Source organism: Ips typographus, linkage group LG1 (genome assembly GCF_016097725.1).
Source record: "Ips typographus isolate SLU linkage group LG1, UJ_Ityp_2.0, whole genome shotgun sequence".
NCBI lineage: Eukaryota > Metazoa > Arthropoda > Insecta > Coleoptera > Curculionidae > Ips > Ips typographus.
In genome coordinates, this window is record NC_138422.1 from 3,450,088 (window position 1) to 3,469,317 (window position 19,230).

The following is a 19,230-nucleotide window of genomic DNA, read 5'->3' on the forward strand; positions in this document are numbered from 1 at the left end:
ATATATGTATTATAAAGTATTAAAATAAAACTTGACTGAATTCAAATATTTAAACAAACTTTTGAATTCAATTATGTAAGTAAGGTTTCTACCTGTATTTACAAGATGATTTTAGGAATACTCTGTACACATGATACAAAACTATACAGAAACACTTTCTCTTGAAACACCTTATTTAATAATTATTTTTCTAGCGTAATTTTAAAAGGTACGATACACACTTTTTCTTTCGAACGAGAGGGATTGATTAAAACCATATCCGAAAATTTATAGTTGGAAAAACGAGGGTGACGCTGCTTAAGGGGTAAGTGGTAATATCTGTTTAATTAGTGTCACAGAAGATTTAGGACGCCTTAAATCTTGATTAAAGTGTCTTTAGGCCGAAGCGCGCTTAGTGTTTTATCACTCTAGTTTTACTAATGCCAGCTCTACGAAACGTATGCCGGAAAGACGGTTTAAAGCTAAAGAGATTATTTGTTTGTTCGGATTTCATTATTAAATAATACTAACGACCGAGTGTTTGCATAATTAAATCAAAAACTTTAAATTACTTTAGATAGGTAGGAAATACAAATAATACAAGAGGGAAAATTGTCACGTCGTTCATCCCATCCGCTCTCTAATCTGACAGGATTAAATTTCCTGCAGGTCAATAAAGCAACATCAGCACATTAATTCTTCATTAACTCGTTTAGCTGGCCGTCGACGTCCTGTCCAAATATTTACCAGCTCCGATTTTCCAGTTGTTAACATGTTAATCAATTTTAATTACCGTCGGGCGCCCCTTTCAGTGATGATTGACCACAAGATAGTCAAGTTTAGCGTACGTTAGCTTATTTACTTACACTGTCTTAGTTTAGTAGTTCAGTCGAACTTCAATTCGTTACGCCAAAATGGCCGTAAATGTCCACAGACTCCAGGTGCCGTCTCCGAGTAAATCAAGTCCGGTTTTAATATCACAGTGGAATTGGAAAGGACCTGGTGACATGTCTGGATGTTTGGACCATCTATGAGAATTAGCAGGCCGGAAGTCTATCTGAAACAAGGCAAAATTACTTGTGTAGTAATAGTATATTACATACTCAGGTGGAAAGTTTGATTTCAGTCGAGAGATTAGGTAGTTCTTCCTTTATCTCGAAACAGAAATTAAACTTTCTACCGTGGTTTGTATACTATTTTATTTTCAACCATTTATCAAAATCTCATCGAACTTTTAATAAATCATTCAGTTGAAATATTGATTGCTAATAGTCTCTAACAATAAGGTAGTATAGGTACGAGTAGTTATGACTTCAATCATAATAAACCACTGGTGATTTGTTTACAATCTTGACAACGTCATTATTGTGCTATTCTGTCTTTAATATTTTGAGCTGAAACGTTTCTTAAAGTGCTTTTAACATGGAGATTTCTGAAGACGCAGATGTTACTCATCATCACCTGAGCTGCGAGCTGGTGCAGAGGTGGCGGCACAGTCAACTATAAAAAGTAAGCCCAGATATGACAAAACTCATATTGACATTCACCCGGGTGGAAAGTGACATTTACCCGGGTGGAAAGTGAATATTTTCCACACGGGTGGAAAGTAAAAGCAGGTAATTTCCATCTTTCCACCTGATTTACACATAAGAAATAACGTTATTACATACCTGGTTGAAAATAAAGGTTTATTTTACTTAACCCACATTACTAGTATGATTGTTGCAAATTTAATTAGTTAATAATAATAATTATTAAATTCTCGCTATGTCAGTGTTGGCCCTGTTAATGTAATTTCACTCTTTAGCTGCTAAAAAAATGTATACCTATGGGATAAATGAAAGTCCAATATGTTTCCAATTTTGTCCTTACATATGTGGAAAATCAAACAAAAATAGAATATCGGAAAGATGTAACACACACTTGACGCTAATAATTATTATTACCAAGAAACGATATTGCGGATAATAAGAAAGTAATTTTTTGTTTGAAAGTCCGCAGTGTAAAGCAAAAAAGAAAAAGAAATACTGGGTTATCGTATCTTTTCCTTTCTACTTAAATCAGCAGCAAGCTCAAGATCAAATTCCATTGTATTTACAGATTACTCGCATCAAATAAATATTTATTAAACTCACTGACAAATGACAACAAATGGAATTAGAAAATTGCTTAAATGTAAATACTACTTTTTTTTGGTTCTTATTTTAATTTAACAAAAATATCCAAGAGTATAGTTGAATAAAATTATCCAAGCATGTTAAAAGCACTTATTTGAACTTTATTATAAGAGGTTGGATAGCTTGAATACCCGTTCCAGTTACGTCTGGACACTTTTTGGTTACCGAAACAATTGTTACTTGATTTCTCCGCATTTTGAAATCTTGCCACCAAGACAAAATACTTTGTGAGCCTTCAGCTTGTAACCATTTACTTCTCAAATATTGATAATTCTAATAAACGGTACGACATGAATAATGGCATACAGACGAATTGCTGTGTTGTAGCAACTCTCCTAACAGAACAGGCAATTTAACTGTAATTTATTGGTTTTCCCAAGTAAACCGATTAAGGAAATACTGTCTTAAAAATATCCATTCTTTTTAAGATTTGTTTTTTCTTTTTTTCTGTGTGCCTAAATTAAAAATTATAAGGGATGCTAGGGTGATTCAGGTAAAAAAAAAGGTAGAGAATTGTCAATTGTAGACTTGAGATTGATGTCATTACTTTAGAATACGATTTAGTCGCGAATTTTGAGCTGAAAACCGAAGAAAAACGCGGAAACGATAATACGGTTGACGAGTTATCGCGTGGTGAATTTGGTTTTTCTTCCCTGCTTGCTTTTTTTGGACAATACTTTGGCTGTGCCCTAATCCTAAACCAGTGCTGGCGTCAAATGAGAAGTTTTGGACGATCGGTTTGAGGTGAACAGGATAGGCCGAGATCTGAAGTACTACACACTGGTACACGACGATACCGACAGTGGGGCCAAAGAAAGCAGATGAGGAGAGGTCCGTCATTGTGACTGACACATACACTCTTTCAATTTAAACAGTGAACCTGAGCCTAAATTAACAATTTCAGAGACTGTAAGTAGTAGATAAGTTGTTTAATCTATTTAGGGATTGTTGGACAGGATGTAAATTTAATTACAGTAGTGATTATTGATTTCCAAACAGTCGCCTGTGTTAGAAATTAGATAGTAAATTAAGTTAGATTCGCGGTAGGAAATTATAGTTAGGTTTAGTTATTTCCCCTTGGAAAAATAACTTGGCATCCCTTTGGGTTATAAAGATCAGTTTTTTGTAAATTCTTTTTGATTTTCATTTTTCTTCAATTTAACTTAAATCAAAGAATGGATAAAAATCAAGAAAATCACTCTCGAGAAAGTTTAGATGATATAATTATGCGAATAGATAAAAGTCCAACGGTTCAGGAACGGAGACCTTCGGAACGACCTAGTCCCGAGAGTGATTATCTTAACAATACAACATCAATCCACCAAAATTAGTGTTGAAGTCACATTCTTATGAAAAAGTCATTCAAGCAACAATAATAGAAATAAACAAAGTTTCACACACAAACACACACATACAAATTCCAAGTCGTTGCAGTTTGCCGTGAAATTGATTACAATCCAACTTTAGCGGCACCTTTAGTTTCTCCGGGATCTTACCCGACTTAAACTTTCCGCATTACTCTTCTGTTGATTTTGCGACAAAAGTTCGGTCGCGGCCGATTTATTTATTGTTTGCCATTTATTCCACGTCCCTATCGCGCCAGAAAGTTGTTTCCGACCTGGCAAATAGCGGCGCGATCCGATTCGCAATCAGCAGTTTTCGCTCTAAGCCCGACAAAAGAAGCCTTCCGCTGTCTATCAAAGCGGCAACAATTTAAGCAAAATAAGATTTCGTTCTGTGAGACAGAGGCTTTCTCGGCTTCGAGAAGGCATCGTCGAGGATTTATTTCCGAATGCGGATTAAAGGGATTAAATAAGGAAGTTCCGGATCAAACGAACGCAACGATTTATCCACGGGCGGTAAATTGCACCAGAGCAATTCGGCGCTGCAATCGGACATATCGTTTGCCGAGGAAGGATTATCAAAACACCCTTATCTTCATTTATGCGATTTCCTTTATGGAATAACTTTCGTATCGCTTTTAGAAGTTTGTTTTGTTTGTGTTTGTTTTTTTTCTGTCCTTTAAAACTGAGTCTTTTGCACTTCAAACTTTAACAGCGCTTTTCTACCTGACTGTACTACAATTTTTAGTGTTTTTTCATGTCATTAGATAGGAAATTTAGTGAGGATTCCAAAAATGTGCTTAAAAATGCGATTTGGTCACTGTAAGTGGGTTTTAGAAACGATTTTGTAGCAGACTGTCCTTTAAAACTGAGTGTTTTGCACTTCAAACTTTAGCAGCGCTTTTCTACCTGACTGTATCGAATTTTTGAGTGTTTTTTCAGGTTATTAGATAGGAAATTTAGTGAGGATTCCAAAAATGTGCTTAAAAATGCGATTTGGTCACTGTAAGTGGGTTTTAGAAACGATTTTGTAGCAGACTGTCCTTTAAAACTGAGTGTTTTGCACTTCAAACTTTAGCAGCGCTTTTCTACCTGACTGTATCGAATTTTTGAGTGTTTTTTCAGGTTATTGGATAGGAAATTTAGTGAGGATTTCAAAAATGTGCATAAAAATGCGATTTGGTCACTCTAAGTGGGTTTTACAAACGATTTTATAGCAGACTGTCCTTTAAAACTGAGTGTTTTGCACTTCAAACTTTGACAGCGCTTTTCTATCTGACTGTACTACATTTTTTAGTGCGTTTTTAGGTTATTGGATAGGAAATTTAGTGAGGATTCCAAAAATGTACTTCAAAATGCGATTTGGTCACTGTAAGTGGGTTTTAGAAACGATTTTGTAGCAGACTGTCCTTTAAAACTGAGTGGTTTGCACTTTAAACTTTGACAGCGCTTTTTTACCTGACTGTACTACATTTTTTAGTGTTTTTCCAGGTTATTGGATAGGAAACTTAATGAGGATTCCAAAAATGTGCTTAAATATGCGATTTGGTCACTCTAAGTGGGTTTAACAAACGATTTTGTAGCAGACTGTTCTTTAAAACTGAGTGTTTTGCACTTCAAACTTTAGCAGCGGTTTTCTACCTGACTGTACTAAATTTTTAGTGTTTTTTTCATGTCATTAGATAGGAAATTTAATGAGGATTCCAAAAATGTGCATAAAAATGCGATTTGGTCACTCTAAGTGGGTTTAACAAACGATTTTGTAGCAGACTGTCCTTTAAAACTGAGTGGTTTGCACTTTAAACTTTGACAGCGCTTTTTTACCTGACTGTACTACATTTTTTAGTGTTTTTCCAGGTTATTGGATAGGAAACTTAATGAGGATTCCAAAAATGTGCTTAAATATGCGATTTGGTCACTCTAAGTGGGTTTAACAAACGATTTTGTAGCAGACTGTTCTTTAAAACTGAGTGTTTTGCACTTCAAACTTTAGCAGCGGTTTTCTACCTGACTGTACTAAATTTTTAGTGTTTTTTTCATGTCATTAGATAGGAAATTTAATGAGGATTCCAAAAATGTGCATAAAAATGCGATTTGGTCACTCTAAGTGGGTTTAACAAACGATTTTGTAGCAGACTGTCCTTTAAAACTGAGTGTTTTGCACTTCAAACTTTAGCAGCGCTTTTCTATCTGACTGTACTACATTTTTTAGTGCGTTTTTAGGTTATTGGATAGGAAATTTAGTGAGGATTCCAAAAATGTACATAAAAATGCGATTTGGTCACTCTAAGTGGGTTTTACAAACGATTTTGTAGCAGACTGTCTTTTAAAACTGAGTCTTTTGCACTTCAAACTTTAGCAGCGCTTTTCTACCTGACTGTACCGAATTTTTAAGTTTTTTTTCAGGTTATTGGATAGGAAATTTAATGAAGACTCCAAAAATGTGCTTAAATATGTGATTTGGTCCCTCTAAGTGGGTTTTACAAACGATTTTGTAGCAGGCTGTCCTTTGAAACTGAGTGTTTTGCACTTCAAATTTGAACAGCGCTTTTATACCTGACTGTACTAAATGTTTGAGTGTTTTTTCATGTCATTAGATAGGAAATTTAATGAGGATTCTAAAAATGTGCTTTAAAATGCGATTTAGTCACTCTAAGTGGGTTTTACAAACGATTTTGTAGCAGACTGTCCTTTAAAACTGAGTGGTTTGCACTTCAAACTTTGACAGCGCTTTTCTACCTGACTGTACCGAATTTTTGAGTGTTTTTTCAGGTTATTGGATAGGAAATTTAATGAGGATTCCAAAAATTTCTAAGGAAAATTTTGAAAACTACAGTCAATTAAATGCTTAATTAATTAAATAGCTTATACGGCACGAGGCTCATTAAGATAATACCATGAAAGAATTTGACGGAGATTCTAATATAGATGCCAAAAATATCTGTAGACGTCAATCACCTATGTTCATTTGCAGGTTTATTGTGGTTCTCGATATTACAGAGTGTTCTATAATTTATTACCACAATTATTTCAATATAATTTTTTCTCATAAATACATCCTGCCCAACATTTAATATCTCGAAAACCTGATCGTAAACCTGTTTTCAAATATTGGAAAACAGACATTCTGGTTTTAGATGTTAATCGATGACATCTTTGAAGCAAATTATTTGCTGCAGCATTCGACCTGTGTGCGCTTAAACGGAGTTGAGAATCAAATTTGTCATCTGCGAAAATGCCTAAATTTCTAATTTTAGCAAAAAAAAAGATTTTTGAAAGTTATTTGATGAACGTCTGGGGTAAGCAAGCACAAATCGGCCATTATTTTTTTAACCATTACTTATGGGACATCCTCTATAGTGACCTAGTTACATTGGATACTACTAACGAGAATCCAATAAAATGCAAATTAACTTGGTAACCAATGAGCCTATATTATTAATAGGTACGATTTACACAGTTCGGGAATATTTAATCCATACTTTATACACTGTTCCACAGTTAAATTAATAATAATGTTCAAATCTATAATTTAGTTGATATTTGACAGTCTCTAGTATCTATAGTTTCATTTTTCCACGGTAATTCACGGTGATGGTATATTAGAAGTATCTAGAGAAGGGCTCAATATGTTTTGTTGAAATTTAGAGTGTGAGGTTGAATTCGAAAACTTTTTTCTGTTACTATTAACGTACAAATTTGTGTTTCGAGATTTATTTGCAATTACTTTGTGTGAAACTCGTGAAGAAATTACAAAGTGTATTTCTTGATGGAGAACTACTTGCCGTATACAAAGTCGTTTGCATGAATGAAATTTCCATTAAGTCGAGCATGAAATTTCCCAGAGGGATGGCCTTGGCACCACTTTTTACCCACCGACCACAGAATAGGAAGTGTAATAATGTCTAAAATAGTATTGGTAAATTTAATTTCGAGGTGCGAGCGTGCAAATTTACTCCCGATAACCGATTTGGGTGGATTATCAAAGCGTAAAACATAACCGAACAGCAATTGCGCTAGCAGGCAGGAATAACAGTTTACACACCGATATTAACCCCTCAGACCTTATCTATTTATTTATCCGGCACAAATTCAATTCGCACATATGGCGGCCCCCCCCAAAGTGAGAAAGGGGGGTTTTGCCGTTATCGGACCCATAACTACCAAACTAACTCAAACATTTGGCGCGGAGACGTATCGGTCGGGGCGCGGGAAGTAATCCGTAACCCCGAATCGTTAGATTTAAAACCCAAAAACCGCCCGGCCCGGCCGCCCCGTAAATTACGGGCCCGAATGCAAAAAGAGCAGAGAGAAAAAGCACTTTGCGCCACAGAAGGAATCTGTGCGCCGAAACGGGGGAGAATCATCCATTTTAGGCGACTGCACTAAATTCCGGCGTCATAAATAAACTGGTTGTTTTCCGTAGCGGGACGTTTTCGGGAGATTCATTTGGCGACGGGTTTTGGCTCTAACTATTCTGTTTTCGGTAAAGAAAATATCAACTCGTCGTTACGAGGTCTATACCGAAACGGGAAACACCGAATTCGTTCTTAGCTACGCGATTTACGACACGCGAATGTGACGTTGCAACACGAGCGGGAGATTTCTATTATTATGACTTGTACGCCAAAGAAAAGGCACGAACATAAAGCAAGAAAATATGAGATTTATGGCAAGAGAAGTATTATTACCGAAGTACAGTTTTGCTCTGGTCGCTCTGCTTATCTGTCTGACGTATTCTATGTGACTTCCCCACGTGAGTTTCGTGTCCATCTTGTTGTCCTTTAACCTAACGTTGCCTTTTATCCTCATCTTTGGTCTTCTTTTGAATACTTTGGATTGCGTTTTCTCAGCGTTTAGGTCGATCTTCCATTTGTTGCACCATTTCTCCAATGTGGTCTCTTCTTGCAGGTATCTGCTCCGGGCCATGATCGCAGTGTCATCCGCGTAGAGTGCTAAGTTGGTTCGCTAAGTTCTAGGCGGATCTGAAACATAAATGTTATAGAGAAATGGCGACAGTACTGCACCTTGCGGCACTACTGCTTGACTGGGAAACAACGAGCTGAAAGAAAAGATCTAATTAGTTTTACCAGGCCGACTGAAAAGCCGGAATCCAGTATCTTAATTAGAAGTCCTCTGTGCCAAACCTTGTCGAAGGCCTTTGGAGACGTCTAGCAGCACGGCTCCTGTCGCTTCTTTCCTGTTGAATTACCTACTGCTTGGACAATGCTGTTTGCAGTCATTTGAAGAACTTTTGCTTTAACTAAATTTTGTTTCTGTCTGAACTAAATTGGTGAACGATTTTACTAGACCAACTTGAGCAGAGGGTATCTGTTCGTGAGAACCCGCCTTTAATGGCAAGTTTCACAAAATCACAAAAAAATTGCAGAAAAATGTTCTTAGACTTTAGAAGCTCACCATCTCACATTTGTCACATTGTTTGCCTATTTTATGCAACGTTACAACTGATTAACTCAAATTAACTTCACCTTGATATACCCAAAAAAAAATTAACCGATTTGACGTGGTAAACCTCGTCAACTACACTATAAACTACAATCCTTAAACGACACCCTAAATTTAAACGCTTTGTTAGTTTAGGATAACGGGGGAGTAAAAGTTACCGCATGAGTCACCGAGTCGCCCCGGGCGGTTTGGGGCTACCGCACACTTTAAAAAACCCCGTTCTTTTTGAGTAATGATCGGTGCATTATAGATGTCGTTTTAGTCGCTCTAGGCAAGTTTAATTATTAACACGCACGTCGTATTTATAGCTCCGGGCTAGTTTAATCGGGGGAGCTTTGCCTTAAAGACGGAGCTTAACCGCGAATCGACTATGTAAGTAATTTAATTTCGGCGTGGCGGTTACCGGGGTTTTGCTTTTGATTGTTGCTACCCCTAAATTTGAACATTTTCCTCCCAGTTTATTGTTTCGCGGTCGAGCTAGCTAAGTTTCTGGACAGTCCGGAACTCGATTATACTTACCTTAGCCAGGGCGTGAAGCCAAATTAGTGGGGAACAATTAATAAAGCGCCCAGAGAGATAATTAGAGAGACCGAAACCGCCGTTGACGTTACAACAATCGAGCCGTTTAACCTTTTGATGTGGCGGCCGGAATTTCTCTTTAAAGCAAACTCTTCCCGTTTTCTTGTAATCACTCTGACCGCTGGCCTTTAGAGGAATTAGAGATGCACGAACTTTGGATAATTAAATTCCCAAACGTTTTGACTGTTTGATCTATTTTAAACCTTACGTGTGCTTTATGGTAAAATCCCCCACTAACGAGAACAAAGTTGCAGCTTTATAAGACTAGATGCATTATCCTTTCTTATCTCAAGCGCTAAATCCTTGAAGAAATTCGGTAGGTGCCGATAAGAGCTGCATGTGACGGTGTTCCGATAATCCCCACACTAGGGGAATAAATTTCTGGTTATAGCTCTCGAATAGTTTCCCTGGGTAAATGAAGCCCAACTCGTTCTGAGATTTGTCGCTTTTCCATATTCGATTCGTGCCAACTGACAAATTATGATCATTAGCGCAAGACAAAAGATTCGAATTTTGCAAGTCAATTAAGCCTTAAAGGAAAACACGAAAATAACGGAACCGTCTGTCACTTTGTGCATGGTTTTCGGTTCGGCCCATGTCTTCCCTTAAAACTTTATTCACCGCGCGTCCCTAGCCCTAATTACGCGGCAGCGAGTAAAATTAACCAGGACCGTCCGAGGGGGGGTATACGGGTTTTCTGGTCGGGATAATGAATGGGGGAGAAACTAATTCCTTTGTTCCTGGCGAAGCCGGACGTAAAGAGAGTTGATGTTTAAAATAAAGTTCGTATTAGATACTACGTACTAATTAATAGGTCACTTCTTTGGTAGTCGACTTTCTAATAAATAAGACCAAAACTTGTATGGTTTTGCATGCGGATCAGTTTAATGCAATGTTAAAACCAATAAGTTTCAAGAATCTAAATAGTAATAGAAGAAAATAGAGTTTTTTTTTCAAAATATTCTACACAAAATTACTTGGCGGTGCAAGCAAATTGAAAAAAAAAATTTCGACCTTCCAAAAATGTCATCATTTTTAAACTCTGCGCAGATTAGTTTACTATAAAGGGATTACTTAACAAAATTTCACGCTCTGCATAGTTTTGTTATTTTTCTTGTTTTATAACTTTGCTTTAGAAAGAAGTTTTCGTGAATTTTCACTTTAACTTTTGGTTTTTGTGGTGAATATTGGAATTGTCTGAAACGTGATTTCCTTTATGAGCAAGTAATTCTGCCACTTTTTGGCGTTGCAAATAACTGACTGACTCTTTGATTCCTAGACTGCCAGATGACATTGTCAACGCGTACTATGTGTCAAAACTGATATATCAACATGAAAACGACTACTATTCTCGCGGAGTGAGTTTACCCGTGCGTCACGAAGGCTACGTCATTTATAATCACATGAATCAAATCAAGTTTTCGTCAACAAACCTGTTGTGTTCATATTATAGAAAAGGGCGTGTCTAAAGCTTCGTCACGTTTAAAATTTTGCGTGTTTTGTCAGTCAAAAAGTAGAGATCTTTGGCTGCAAATTTGTACTATATATTATACCAAAGCAAATCAAAAATATCTTGACCAAAATAACATTTTTTATTTATGAGAAGTCTCCGTTTGGATCACAGAATTCCGTCTAAATTTGAAACCTAATTTATTTACCAAAATTCGCAGAGATGTATCACCAATATGTAGTATTTCTTTAACTTTAAGCTCTTGATTTAGGTTCTGGATGGTTACATGTTTCTCTAAAATAAATACAACAAATTAAAAATTCAATAAGACATTCTGAGTGATGCTGTAGTATCTCATATCTCATTTTCAGGTTGCAATCCACTTATTTTATTTTAAACCCGCTGGAAAACATTTTAGACGCTTAAAAATCTATAATGCAACCCAAAAATCTCAGTCTCTGGAAACAATGAAATGTTAATAAATGTTTCTTACAAAAGTAGATATATTTTACTATTATTAACATACTATCGTCGTACATATCATATAATGTATTTCGAACATCCATTTTAATGCTTTCAGATAAATCAGTGGTCTTGGCCCATCGATAACGTCTCGATTTACGTTTTCTAGGTGAGGAAATCATAAGATTACTTGCTTGCTTTTTCCGAATCGAATAAACAGTTTTGCCGGAAATTTTCAAAGCAGCTGCAACCTTCTAGTATCAAAAAAATACTTCAGTAAGAATATGTAAGGTCTTAAAATTTCTTATTTTCTTCCGGAACAGATGATAAAGCTTCTAAAGGTCCTCCATTGGTTTTTTCCAATTCAAAATATTCACAAAGGTTAAGAATTAACTGCTGGGCTTGTCTGTGGAGAATTTTTCCAGGCATTTTCTAAAAAGATACTGTAATAGTAAGTAATTCCGAATTTACGAAAAACCAAATGGCTAAATAAAAACCATAATAGACACTCCCACTTTTTTTAAAAAACAGGTTAGTAATTGTGCCAATTTTGGTTAGATCGTGACAGCCGACATAAAAAAATTAAAATATTAATAATAATATTATGAAAGTACTTACAGAATGTTAAAAGCGTAGAAACAATAGCTCTTAAAAGAACTGTGGTGGTGTCGTAAATACAACACAAAGAAACGGCAAAAAATGAATAGTAAACAAATCAAATAAATTTCGATGGTTTTCAAACTGACAATGACTGAAATAAAAGCGCTAATCAGTAAATGTTTTTTTTTGGAAGACATTCACTTAGATATTTACCCTTTCTGAAAGTTGAACAATAGACAAGGATGAAGTCAATAATGCATGTCTACTTCTAAATCACAGGGGGTTGACGCACGGGTAAACTCAGTCCGCGAGAACAGTATCTAATTCGACACACTTCAAATGCTATTATCCGAGTTATTTGACAAAATGTAATGCCAGTTTTAGTAATTTTGAATTTAAAAAATGCTGTAGATCTCTTAAAATAACTCTTGTTTACAAGCTACTAAATTTACAGGCAACCTAACTTGGTTTGCCTATTTTAGATAAAACTGAGTTATTAGCAAGTCAAGCTACATTACAGCTTACAGCGTATAATAAAAATTAACAATGAAGCATAACCTTTTATGTCATGTGAAAGCTACAAGCTCGTTCAAAACAATGAACTATTAAAATTGATTATGCATTATTTATCTAATAGACTGGTGATCTATGATTTAAAATAGGTTGAAAGTTTAAATACCAGCCTTACCGCTATAATATCAAAAGAGATTGTGTACATTTCGTGAGAGCTGTGAATATCGATAAAGGATTTTCAAGAAAATTACGACACTGAAGACGAACCAAAAACGAATCCGGAATATTGTTCAAGGTACGTTATTGCACCGGGTAAAGTCTCGAACGACATCCGAGGGACGCATCTGTTCATAAAACGCTACAATTCCCGAGGGTTCCGCTTCCCGTCCTTGAAAATACCGCTCACGTAAAAATCCACTTAAACCGAGATTCTCGACATCATCAACTTTTCTATTCCGGGCATCATCGGCGCCGAAAAAGGGTAAATTCCTACACGTAGGGCATTTTTTCTGAACGCGGACATCCATCGTTGCCTCCTTAATGACGTCACGCAAAACTCTCATCCGTGGTACGAAGGGCGGATTCAAGGGCGCCCCGATCTCGGTCGCCCTTTTACATTCCCGATGAGGTCGGGATTAAGTTTTATGTAAATCTCAATTTTTCAAACTTTGGAGATTCGGTGAGGTTAACTTTTGGTACTCGTTGCGAATTTATAATTTTCTATGAGTGAAATCAAAATGTTTTCTTGGATGCAGCCTCTGGAATGAATTTAAAGAAAGCTAAATCGAATTAAGCTCTAAAACCTCATCCTTGTTAAGTCGTTAAATAATTATGAGCCCCTTCCTATATACAGTGATCCCCTATCAGTCAGGTATTTGTCTGTTGAATATTTAAGCCCCGTTCAAAGCTATTCGACACCTGTATATTGGATAGAGTTACTTAATACCCCTTTAAATAATCTATTTGGGAAACCTTCCAAGTGTGCATCAATCCTGTCATGTACACGGATGGGATTTTGTTAAGGAGTAGAATTAAATCTTGTATATGTACGAGGCAAAACATTTTACAACCCTTTGGATATGCAGAACGCGTCCGGCTATAACACAGGATTTACCACTTTCTTGAATCTGGACTAAACATATTAAATCGGTTTGCGTTGCACTCGGCCAAATTAAACCCCTTGACCAAGATGAGTTGAGGGTGGTAAAAACCCTCAAAAACCAATTAAATGTAAATTCGCGAAATCGAAACCGAGACCCAAAGAGCAATAAACATTAGCTGCACAGATGGCGCTGTCATTAGCACGCAAGAAGGGGGGGTGCTACGCCATCAATCTTGCACGGAGCATCGCCCTCTTTCGGCGTCATTAAGAACTCGGATAATGTATTTTTCAGACGTGCAAGTGGCCTTGCGGTAGCCCTCTGCTCTTCTAAAAGGGCTAGTTTATGTGTACGTCGTATATTTTGACGTCACTTACACTTGTTTCACCCCCTCTGGTCATACCAGTCAAGTATCAGATTGTCAACGTCAGCAGTTACTGACCAATGTTTAACTCGTAGTATATACAGGGTGCTTAAATTGTAATTCAGGTTTAATGAACGAAAAAAATGACGACAAAAATATAAGCCAGTAATTTGACGCCATTGTTTCTTCTTCTTTTTAATTACTGAAAAATGGCGTCAAAACCAACATTAACCTACAATCTAGAAATAAAAATGGCACCAAAATTATAAATTCAATGTTTATTTTTAATAACCTAACCTAAGAAGGAAAATTGAATCTTAAACCTACAACAACTAAAAAAAAAACGCTATTTTAACCTAAGCAGGAAAAATGATGTCAAAAGTGTAACCCAGTGTTTTACCGCCATATCTTCTTATTTTTAACTATTGAAAAAATGGCGTTAAAACCAAATCATACAAAAAGTGCATGAAAATTGAGCAGAAATCATTAGTCCACTTTAAAGCCCTCTAGCGGTCAAGCGATTCAAGCTATTATACCATATTAACAAAAGTCAAATACTTCTTGATTTTACAGTGAAATGTTTGTCATTGATCTGCAACAAATATTTCAATTTGCAATATTTGTGTCAAACTTTGTGCGATAATGACACCATATTTATGCTTTTGGTTGTACCTACTATGACTTTTTTCAAACATTTCTGTTTGTTGTTCTTTCCAGATTGTTTACACCTGCAGCTGTACCGTGACTCAAAAGACCGTTACAAACAGGGTCAAACAAAGGCATCGCTGTCGTTGCAGCATTTTCTGGGCCTGGAAACTGGATTTACCTTGGACAAGGAATCGCACACGGTAGCCATAGTGTGCCAGGACGTGGTGGTGGTGTTGGCGTTCGACAATCGTGAGAGACTGATGCAGTGGCAAATCAAGCTTAGTTCTCATTTGAACGACGGTCCTCATTTCCTGGTGCTCGTTTCCAGTTCTCCATTAAAAACCAAGTAAGAAACTTTGTCTAATATAATAATCCGAATTGATAATGCAATATAATTTTTTAGACTACCTCCGGGTCCGGCAAGATTACACGTCCAAGAAAGAAGTTTCTGTCTAACAACCGGAGTGCCACCCCGAGTAGCTGGGCAATGGCAAATCGCGGATTTAAGAAGGTACGGCGTGGTAGACGGAAGGTTTTGCTTCGAAGGCGGTTCCCGTTGTCTCAAAGGAGAAGGATTGTACATATTATTAGCTGATCAGGGAGATGAAATTATGGCTGCTCTTCAAGCAGCTTCGACGGGCAACTTGCACGCTTCCAGAAAAAGACCAGTGTCTAGGAATATGTCTGGTAACCTAATTTGGTGGCTCGATTGATTTTTTCCCTGATTACACATTTTGTTTAGTGATGGATAGTCCTGCCAGAAGAAACCCGCTGCGTCCACCAGGGGGCGTAGCCTTAGAACTTAGAGAGAGCGAAGCTTCGCTGAATTCTAGAGCAGATTCGCCCTACACAGATTTAGAAAGCAACTACGGCTGTGGCGACAGTATTTCGAACGACGGGTGGAACCAACCTTCGATTGAACGCTGTATGAGTTGTATTAGTAAACTAGGTAAGTTTCCTAAATTTTTTACTTATTACGTATACCACTTATAATCTCCTACTCAAAAACAGGTGCAATGTCACGATCATCAACAGCAACAGTTACCATGGGGCAAACATTGGGTACGCCCTGTTGGGAGCACACTTGCGACCGACATTCGATTAGCAGTTCCAGTGATAGTTCCGGATGGAGCCAGGCAGTAACCAGACCGCCTCAAAGACCGCCCAAACCCGGTACCAGTTCCCCATCACCAAAAAAACCGGCCGCTTCTTTACCAGTCTCCTACGACAACTACGACGTTCCTAAACTACCGTATCCAGTTGAACCCAACTTAAACGAGCACTATGACACGCCCAGGAAATTGAAAGAGTGCATCGGATTTGAAACTGTGCAAAGACCGTGCGGTTGCATCTTGCGGATCCGACAACCGGAACCGGAACGGCCGTGCGTCTGCCAGAGGCTGATGAGCTGCTGGTCGGCCCCTGAAGATTCTGTGCACGCCGTATACGCCACTGTAGATTATAGCAAAAAGACTTATCGGTAAGTTGTATCAATGATTGCTGCTGCAAAAGTATCGTTAAAATTTGGTTACAGATGCCATCCAAATCCAGGCACAACCAACTACGCCAACTTAACTCCCGCTGTCGTTAAGACGCCAAACAAGTGCGAAACAACCACCGCTCAACCCAGTAGCAACTACGAGAACATGGAATTTGCTCAAACCTTACAGCTGTACGAAAACGGAAAGGATATTTCTGAGAAAGCAAGGGCGCTGTGCTCTAAGTGCGGACACGCTCAAAATGATTACCTTTTGATGGAGCCAAACCACAAGACGAACAATCAAGCTCATCCTGGGTAAGAATTCCCAAAGTTAAACTTATAACGTTGGTTCACATTATAAATTTCTTGTTTAGCATCATTAGGAATATCGGCCACTTTTTTAAATTTTTGACGCTTTAGAGGTCGTACTTTAGCCAAGCTTAAGCTAGTGTAGTTTAGACTGTGATTTTTCTTACTTATTGTGTAACATTTAAAACGAAGAAATAAGGAATTTTCAAAATTTTAATGCAACTTCAATGGTTAGAGTTTTCTACTAAACTAAAAACTACTAAATTAGAGGATTTCAATTTTTTGGTTCAACATGTGTTAGCAATGTTGTCAAACTGAGAAATTGTTCCTATTTAGTTTGAAATATGTTTGCAATGTTGTTGTTTTATACTACTATATTTCTGATCCGCAAAACGTTGTCTTTTATTGTTTCTTTTTTTATGAAAACTAACAAAATATTTGGAAATAGATTCAACTATGCTGTCAGATCAGGATTAACACATAGTTAGCTAGAGTAGAATATAAACAATCAATCTCTATGTACATAGGTATAAATATCATATTATAGTATACTATAATATACTGGAACTGTCATAATTTTGTAGATCCTTATAAAATGTCATACCGCTTATCCCTATCATGACTACATTATATTTTTAGTTTTTTTTCATCTCCAGGTTTTGTATTGCTCTTTAAATTGTAAAATACCTTAAATTTTCTTGTAGAATAAAATACATAAATAACTAAAGTCGCTATCATAATTATCCAGATATATCCCAATGTCGCCTGCAGTAAAACAACGCTTGACCAAGGCTCTATCCAACAGCAATCCCAATCTAGCCCCAGCTCTGGACCGATCAAACAAACCGGCTTCCGGTTCGGCAATGTTGCACGCTGGAGATGTCTACCAAAGAAAACAAATCATGGACAGCGCAGATGACATTGACAACGTCCGAAGAAAACGGTCCAACAGCGCCGATTCGAGCACCAGCCGAATGGAACCGGAAGCGGAACCCGACATAACGTCTCCATGTAAATGCACCACCGGACAATCCACCCAAGGCGCTCAACTGGGTAAGAATAAGTACCGCTCGGGTTTTAACCAGAATTTAAATTTATATACGGGGTGGTTTGGAAACAGTTCGTCGTTCGTCGAGCGTGCCGTGCAAATCGAACCGAGATTCATCCAGTTCCAACGATTCGGGGGTTTTTGAGTTACCGCGCCGTCCTCAAATGTCGGCCAACGTTACTCTGCCACGCAGATCGAAAAGTTCTGATCCCCTGCGGGATTTGAGTTTCCAGTTCAATAAGGCGGCGAGCGAAGGCAAATCAGCCAGCGCCGAAGCGGAAGTTCCAGTAAGTTTGTACTTAATAGTTGATATACATAATATTGCTTAAAATTTCATGTAAATTCCAAAAATAAAATAAAAAGTATGGCTTTGCAACAATTTACGCTATAAATTTTGGAAAAAGCTCAAGAAGTTTTTAGTTCGTGTGGTTTGACGAACTGAACTAGCTATGACCTTTAATGATAAAACTCATTAAACAGTGACACTTTCATATGTTACTTACGTCACTTGACCATTATGTCAGTATGGTGTATGTATTTCAGGTGTGTCCAAATGGAAGTACCAGCAGCGGTACCTCAGACATGTCCGACTACTTCGAGACGTTATCGTTGTCCTCGCACAGCTCTAGCGTGGAACCACCCCCGCCCTCGTGCACTTTGAGACCGAGATCTGGCAACGAATATTTGAGTATGCAACGGCTTATCGCCCCGGTGCCTGAGGAACACCATTAAAACGAAACTAGTCAGTCGCGTTCTAAACATAGAGAGCAATAATTATACGATTTTTACTTGGGAATTTTTGGAACGCCTTTGGGGGGAGTTTATCAGTCTGAACTACACACACCGCAAAAAGACAACGAAGCTGTGTTTTTTTACAAAATATTCCAATGCGTGCAGTTTTAAACCATTTTTTTTTTCGATAATGTTTATAACAATCCCCTCGGATCAAAAGTGTTTTATTATAGTTTTGCGTCGTTTAGGTCGCAAAAAAGGTTTAATGGAAGGGTTTTTTACTGTAGAAATAGATCAAGTTTATACCTAGTCCGGTTTTAAAATGTAAAAAGGCGTATTTTTAAACAGGTTTTTAATTATACTTTATTTGTACAATGTTTTTGTGTAAGCTATTATTAATTAGTTATTATTTACTAAAAGTTTTACTTATATGGCGTAGATGGACTTTTATTATACTTTGGAATTTAACCCGAAGAAAATCATATTTTTTGCGTTAAAGTCCTAAGCGATACAGGTGTATACATTGAAACTACTTATTTAAGTATATCACAACATTACCTTGTATAATCTCGATTAATCGGTTTTCTTGTATAAATAATATAATGTATTTACTTAACGATAATAATTATTAAATAAATTATTATTCGAAGTAAAAGATGTTGTTTTATTTAAAAAAAAATTTAAAAAAAAACACAATTATTCTGTTTTAATTGGAATGATAAAAATGCGGTGCCAGCAATCATAAAATCAACCTACTTATACTGGCGGTTTATTTGTCCTCCAGAAGATTTGTTTACAATCGGTTTATAACAAATCACATTCTAAATAGATAGAGAAAATTTTACGTTAAGTTACTTTTAGAAGTTTTTTGCCCTTTTTTGTCTGATTGCGTCACTAAAGTAATTTGTTCCCTAACTGTTCGTAACACTCACGCAAAGTCTGCGAAATCAAACCCCTCAAAAACGCTGCTTCGTGTTTCG

The 19,230-nt window shown here is 37.1% G+C and overlaps 1 protein-coding gene and 1 long non-coding RNA gene across 4 annotated transcripts in view; one reads left to right on the forward strand and one right to left on the reverse strand.

Moving 5' to 3' along the window:
- LOC145733459 (uncharacterized) overlaps positions 1–18,905 on the forward strand; it is a 278,672-nt gene extending 259,767 nt beyond the window's left edge. For 2 of the 3 annotated variants that reach the window (XM_081986332.1, XM_081986491.1), the window contains exons 3-10: positions 14,751–15,027; positions 15,085–15,368; positions 15,424–15,630; positions 15,693–16,161; positions 16,216–16,476; positions 17,219–17,523; positions 17,591–17,805; positions 18,062–18,905. In XM_081986332.1, the coding sequence (XP_081842458.1) occupies positions 14,751–15,027; positions 15,085–15,368; positions 15,424–15,630; positions 15,693–16,161; positions 16,216–16,476; positions 17,219–17,523; positions 17,591–17,805; positions 18,062–18,250 (2,207 nt within the window). In that variant the 3' untranslated portion in view covers positions 18,251–18,905. The remainder of the gene's footprint in view (positions 1–14,750; positions 15,028–15,084; positions 15,369–15,423; positions 15,631–15,692; positions 16,162–16,215; positions 16,477–17,218; positions 17,524–17,590; positions 17,806–18,061) is intronic. The other variant, XM_081986410.1, reaches the window with a different exon arrangement.
- LOC145732078 (uncharacterized) lies at positions 900–8,565 on the reverse strand. The gene is made up of 2 exons (XR_014178948.1): positions 8,191–8,565; positions 900–1,036 (listed from the first exon to the last, which is right to left on the reverse strand). It is a non-coding gene; the product is annotated as an uncharacterized LOC145732078 (long non-coding RNA).
- Positions 18,906–19,230: the final 325 nt, after the last annotated feature.